The sequence below is a fragment of the Aureococcus anophagefferens genome (genome assembly GCF_000186865.1).
Source record: "Aureococcus anophagefferens unplaced genomic scaffold AURANscaffold_26, whole genome shotgun sequence".
Classification (NCBI taxonomy): Eukaryota; class Pelagophyceae; order Pelagomonadales; family Pelagomonadaceae; genus Aureococcus; species Aureococcus anophagefferens.
In genome coordinates this window covers 504085-510526 of record NW_008705586.1, presented here as the reverse complement: position 1 = coordinate 510526, position 6442 = coordinate 504085, and the positions used below count along the sequence as shown (strand labels likewise).

Genomic DNA, 6442 nt, shown 5'->3' with positions numbered 1-6442 from the left:
TCGCGCGGCTCGTCCGGGGGCTCCGCCGCGAGCGCTTGAGGCTTCGCTACCGCACTTCTGGCCGCGCCAGTCCCCGCGCCGTGGCGGCGGCGGAACCCAGGACGAGCCGCGCGAAAAAACCAAAACCTCGGTCGCTCGGTCGCTCTCGCCGCCTCACCTTCCCGCGCCGCCTCACCTTCCCGCGCCGCGACGCAGGCGTGGACCTGACGCCGTCCTACGTCGTCGAGGAGGACTGCGCCGCGTTCCACGCGGCGCTGAAGCGGACCTGCGACGCGCACGGCGCGTCGTACGCCGACATGAAAAAGACGTGCGACGACTACTTCTACCTGCCCGCGCGCCGGGAGCACAGCGGCGTCGGCGGCGTCTTCTTCGACGATCTGGACGCGCCCTGGGCCGGCGACTTCGCCGTGGAGCTGATGCGCTGCGCGCTCGCGGACGACGGGCCCTACATGCCCGTCGCGGCGCGGCGGCGCGGCGAGGCGTGGTCCGAGGCGGAGAAGCAGTGGTCGGTATCCGTGTCTTTTTCCACGTGTGTACTTTTCGTGGGAGAGCTCGATGTCGCGAGCGGAGCCCATCCACATAGGCAGTACCTACGCCGCGGCCGCTACGTCGAGTCGACCTCCCGCGTCCTTTGCCCCAAACTCCCCCGACTTTGCCCCTCACACCATCGCGCGCCGTCGACCAGGTTCAACCTCCTCTACGACCGCGGCGTCAAGTTCGGCCTGTCGCCGGAGAGCGTCGAGCGCGTGCTCGTGTCGTCGCCGCCGCTCGCGGCGTGGGGCTGGCGGAAGGAGCCCGCGGCGGGGACGCCCGAGGCGGCTTGCTTGGCGGTGCTGCGGGAGCCGCGGGCGTGGGTTTCGTCGTAAGAACCGGGAAGAGCGCGCGTCTTGGCGCGCGCTGCGTGACCGCGCGCGCGCGGAGCCACCGCGGAGCTTCCTGCGCATTCTACAACGTGCCAAAACTCGACACGCGTCTAGATGAGAGAGAAGATCGTCGAAAAAAAAGCAGAGAGAGCGTTCTGCAAAAAAACTCCCTGACGGGGAATCGAAGCTCAAACGCCCGTGGACCAAAACAAGGTCCACGGGCCAAAAAAAAAGCAAAAAGAAGCGCGTCTGCCATGAAGCTCCCTGACGGGGAATCGAAGCTCAAGAACCCAGAAACAGGACCCACGGACAAAAACGAACGCCCGTGGACCAAAACAAGGTCCACGGGCCCAAAAAAAGCAAAAAGAAAGCCAATCGACGCGTCTGAGTACGCCGTCTTCGCTGCCATGAAGCTCCCTGACGGGGAATCGAACCCCGGCCGCCTGCGTGACAGGCAGGAATACTGACCATGGTACCGGATGAACCGTCTATACTATCAAGGATCGAACCAGCGACCCGAAACCCTGCGGATCAGGGTCGCGGATTGCTCTTGTTGTAGGTCACCGGATGAAATCGGGTATAACCAAGTTTCCAGCCGAAGCGCTTTCTGGTCCCCCACCACCGCGCCGCGTGCAACGCGCTGCCACGCGACCTCGCACCGTTCCGCGACGCCGGCGACGCACACCCAAAGACTCCACGTCGCCGCCGCAGCCCATCAGCGACCGCGTTCAGCGATTGCGACGAGCTGTGCGACGCGCGACGAGACCGACGACACGACGGCGGCGTGACGCGCTTCGACACAAGGCCATGTCCGACCCGGCGCTCGCGCCCTCGAACGCGAGCGCAGGCTCGGCGCGCGCCGCGGACGCCGCGCGGCCGTCTTCCGGCGACGCGCCGCGCGCCGGCGGCGGCGACGTCCTCGCGTCGGCGAAGACGTCCGGCGCCAGCGACGTCCTCGCGACGCCCGGCGCCAGCGACGTGATCGCGACGTCCGGCGCGAGCGACGTCCTCGCCCTGCGACCTGCAGCGGCGGCGACGTCCGACGCGGACAAGAAGCCGACGCTCCGAGACCTGAAACGGCGAGAGATCGCGCTGAAGCAGAGCCAGCGCGACGAGTACGCGAAGATGGCGGCCAAGCTCAGCGCCTTGGGCGCCACGGACGCGCACGCGACGACGCTGGCCAAGGTCAAGGGTCTCGACGCCGAGCTCGCGCGGCTCCGAGGCGCGGCGCCGCCCCCGAAGCCGTCGACGGCGGCGGACAAGACCTCGAAGACCTGGCGGCGCGGGAGCCGGGCGCTCGACGGCGTCGCGGGGGAGGAGGTGACCGTCGGCGGCGGCGCGGGGGGCGGCTCGATCCTGAAGAAGTACAGCGCGACGGCCGCCGCGGCCTCGAAAGCCCCCGAGGAGCGCGGCGAGGGCTTCATCGTCGGTGCTCAGTGTGGTGATTTGAGAGCGTCGTTTGTGCTCTGTGCGTTGGACCCCGAGGAGCGCACGCGCCGAGCCGCGAGTTTGAGCGCGCGTTTGAGAGATGATTGCGAACCCGCGAGTGTTTGAGATCGCGAGACGCGGCTTTGAGAGCTTGTGCTACCCAGGCGGCGCCGGCGATCGATGCCATCACCTCTTCCTCGGGCGCCGCTGCTTCTCCCGCTGCTGCGCCGCGATCCGCCGCGGCCATTTTGCGAAAGTACTCGTCTTCGTCCGCCGCGCGTTCGGTCGCGAAGCCGAAGACGACGACGAAGCCGACCTTCGTCACGTCGCGACCGCGGCGACCGTCGGACGAGGCGGGCGAGGCGGCCGAGGACATGTTGCCCTTGGCGAAGCGGGCGAAGAATGGCGGGTAAGCATGTTTTTTTGTGGAGAAGTGCGTGGTTTTGATCGGGTGCGCTTCTGATGCACCGACGCTCTCGCGCGCCGTCGCCCCCCGGGCCGCCGACGCTCGCGTGTGGCCGACCGTGACGACGACGGGACCTCGTGCCGTTCTTTCCGCGGTCGCCGCGGTTGATAAAACGCGCGGCGAGTGCACTGCACGGCGCGTGCCATGCGCTTGAGGACCTGCCCTCATCGCGAAGGGACTGAATCGTGGCTTTTGCGTCCGAGTCGTTTGGCGTCGTTCAGGGCATCAAAAAGCAAAAAAGAAGTCTCTGCCGGGATTCGAACCCGGAATCTCTTGCTCCGGAGGCAAGCGCCTTATCCATTAGGCCACAGAGACCGAACCGCCGACCGCGGTCCGAAAAAAGTTCCGCTGCGACCCCGTGAGGGATCAATTTGTTGTCTCGAACGATACCAGATCGACGAAGGCCTATGTGCTCGGGTGAGTCTCGAAAAGAAAAAAAAACGAGCGAAAAGGCAACTGAATCATGGCGGCGGCTGGCGGTGTCGTCAGCCGCTGCGAGTTGCAGTGGCGATCACACAGGACACCAGGGGGCTCGATTTGAAATCGACCACCCGCTTCGTCGCGTTGATAGACAGTAAGAAATATATAGATCCAACGCTTACCCTAGTTCCTAACCAAAATGAGGTTTTACGTTGTGCTCGGCACGATGTGTTTCTGGTTTTTGGGTGACGATGATCCACAACATCGTGGATTCAGAGATATTCAGCAAACAGAGTACAACGCGACAAAACCAACCCAAAAAAAGAAAAAAAAAGAATGGTGCCCTGTCGGAGATTCGAACTCCGGTTTCCTCGGCCACAACGAGGGGTACTAACCACTGCACTCGATAATATGTAATTCATATCATCGTCTATACGAACAAGGCTTGTTCCAACCACCGACCCACATCGACTAAAGGTGATCGATGAGAGCCGTTGATTGCGCAAAATGAGCGGATATTCTGGGTCGCGCCGGACTCTGGTCTTATGCCGCCGATGTGAGTTAACTAATCGCTTAGAGATCAAATATGATCACGAGTGCCCTCATGTGCTAACCCCGTAGTCAGGATCGCGGGGTCTTCGTTACTGCGCTCCCACGACGATCCCTCGGACTAGCCAGAGGACCTCGGAGACTTGACAAGACACGCGACCAGAGAATTATGCAACTAAAAAGAAAGCCACCGCCTACTCCCCGCACGCGCAGAAGAAGAAGCCCGGGCCTGCGGGTGGCGGCGGGTCGCGACCTGCGGAAGCGCCGCGTGACGACCGCACGGACGAAAAAGACAGCGCGCGGACGAAAAATACCACAAAAAGATGGTCACAAAAAGACGCCGCGGCCGCGCCGGCGGGCGCCAGGGAGGACTCGTCGGCGATGGGCGGCGCGATGGGCGGCGCGGACTCCCTGCATTTCAGCATGGCCTCCTGGAGCGCGTCGAGCCAGTCGTCGATCGCGGGCGTCGAGCCGTTCCGAAGCTCGCGCAGTCGATGCCGTCGCGTCGAGTCGACGTAGATGTACAGCACCTTGCGCTCGGGCGTCGGCGACGAGGGCTCGCGCGTCGGCTTCGGGCTCCCCGGCGCGGCGCGGTTCGCGATCTCGATCTTCATCACGTCGCCGAGATCGAGTCGCGCGGGTTTGCTGCCCGGCCGCGGCTCCGCGTAGAACAAGTAGCGGCCCTTGAGCTGGAAGTTCTGGAGCTTCCACCTAACGAGTCGTGCGTCGTCGTCCATCCTCGGCATCGTTCATGCTCTTCGACGCCGGCGCCGCGCGTTCCGTCCGAGCTGCGCTTCTCGAGCAGGCCTTCCATCGCCGTCGCCGTCTTCTAATTCGAGGATGTGCTACGAAGCCGTCACGTCCAAGCGCTGCCGGACAGCATGTTCGCCGGCGCCGTCGGCTCGTTCGCCCGCGCCGCCGCGACGGCTTGGGCGTGTGGCAGCCGCACGGCTTGGGCGTGTGGTGGAGCCAATGGATGGCAGCCCGGCAGTTTCACGAGGCTGCCCACGTTTGCGAAACTATGTTCGCTGATTTCCACAACAAATCAGCAACAAAAAGATTCGCGGTTCTCCGGCCTCGTTCGGCGTCCGCGGTTCGATCTATCCTTGATAGTATAGTGGTCAGTATTCCTGCCTGTCACGCAGGCGGCCGGGGTTCGATTCCCCGTCAGGGAGTTTTTTGGCAAAATGAACGTCTGTTTCTTTTTTTTCGACGATCTTCTCTCTCATCTAGACGCGTGTCGAGTTTTGGCACGCCGCAGCACGCGCAGGAAGCTCCGCGGTGGCTCCGCGCGCGCGGGGTCACGCGGCGCGCGCCAAGACGCGCGCTCTTCCCCGTTCTTACGACGAAACCCACGCCCGCGGCTCCCGCAGCACCGCCAAGCAAGCCGCCTCGGGCGTCCCCGCCGCGGGCTCCTTCCGCCAGCCCCACGCCGCGCGCGGCGGCGACGACACGAGCACGCGCGCGTGTTCCAAGATGCTCGCTCCTGCCGAGGCGCTGCCGGCTACACACCGAGCTTCGGCCATCGCGCCGCGGTTCGCGCGCGGGCGTCGGCGCGAGAGGACGCGTCCGGCGCGCGCGCCGCTGGCTTGCCTGCTAAGATCTGGTGCAGTGCAGCATGGCCATGCTCCGACACCTCCTCGCTTGCACCTGCGTCGCCGCGCTGCGGCTCCCGGCACCGCTGCGACGCAACCCGCAACAAAGACAAAAACCGAAAGTCGCCGTCCTCGGCGGCGGCTTCGCGGGCCTCACCGCGGCGCGCCGCCTCAAAAACAACCGTGCCATCGGCGAAGTGATACTGCTAGAGCAAAAACACTACTTCGAGTACACGCCCGGCATCCTGCGCGCCTGGGTCGACGCGCACGAGCACCGGCGCCTCGTCAAGCCGCTCGCGAAACTCTTCCGCGGGCGGCGCGCGACGTTCGCGCGCGTCGCGCCGGGCGCCGCCGCGAAGATCACACACGCGGACGACGCGCTCACCCTGGACGTCGGCGCGGCCGGAAGCGACGGCCACGTCTCTATACGCTGCGACTACGCCGTGCTCGCGACGGGCGCGTCACTCGCGCCGATCTCCGACGACCGGCTTCACGCCGGGAGCGTCGCGGCGCGGCGCGAGCGCCTCGAGGCGCAGATCGCCGATGTGCTCCGGCCCAACGTGACGTCGGCGCTCATCGTCGGCGGCGGCCTCACGGGCGTCGAGCTCGCGGCCGAGCTCGCGGAGTACTTTGGGAACGGATCGCGGCAGCCGCTCGCGACGCTCGCGGCGCCGGTGGGCGCGGCGGCCGGCGCGACCGCCGACGCGAGCGCGCGCGTCACGCTCTGCGTCGGGCCGGACCCCGTCGCGGGCCTGCTGCCGGGCTTCGCCGACTGCGTCGCCGCGCGGCGCTACGCCGCGGAGCACCTCGCCGCGCGCGGCGTCCGCGTGCTCGAGAGCTGGGCCGTGCCCCCGCCGGACGGCGGCGGCGCGGTCGCTACGAGCGTGCCCGCGGGTGCGCCGCGGTGGAGGGACGCGGGCGAGATTCCGGCGTCTTTTTTTCGCGTGTTTTTGCACTTCGACGGCGCGAGGAGCCCCCCGCTTCAGTCGCCCCGGGAGAGCAGGGCCGAGGTGGGAGAGCAGAGCCGAGGTGGGAGAGCAGAGCCGAGCTGGGAGAGCAGAGCCGAGGTGGGAGAGCAGAGCCGAGGTGGGAGAGCAGAGCCGAGGTGGGAGAGCAGGGCC

The 6442-nt window shown here is 66.1% G+C and overlaps 3 protein-coding genes across 3 annotated transcripts in view; all 3 read left to right on the top strand.

The window, feature by feature from the left end:
* Nucleotides 1-194: 194 nt before the first annotated feature.
* Nucleotides 195-866, top strand: AURANDRAFT_31729 (hypothetical protein; the record flags this gene model as incomplete). Its single annotated transcript, XM_009042078.1, has 2 exons — nt 195-509; nt 588-866. Coding segments are annotated over 2 exons (594 nt in total), but the record flags the coding sequence as incomplete, so codon positions are not given.
* Nucleotides 867-1670: 804 nt separating this feature from the next.
* Nucleotides 1671-2417, top strand: AURANDRAFT_66824 (hypothetical protein; the record flags this gene model as incomplete). Its single annotated transcript, XM_009042079.1, has 1 exon — nt 1671-2417. One exon carries the CDS (start codon nt 1671-1673, stop codon nt 2415-2417), a length of 747 nt encoding a protein of 248 aa, XP_009040327.1.
* Nucleotides 2418-5344: 2927 nt separating this feature from the next.
* AURANDRAFT_66823 (hypothetical protein) overlaps nt 5345-6442 on the top strand; it is a gene marked incomplete at both ends in the record, with an annotated part of 1856 nt that continues 758 nt past the window's right edge. The window contains one exon of the mRNA XM_009042080.1: nt 5345-6215. Coding sequence (XP_009040328.1) covers nt 5345-6215 — 871 coding nt within the window. The remainder of the gene's footprint in view (nt 6216-6442) is intronic.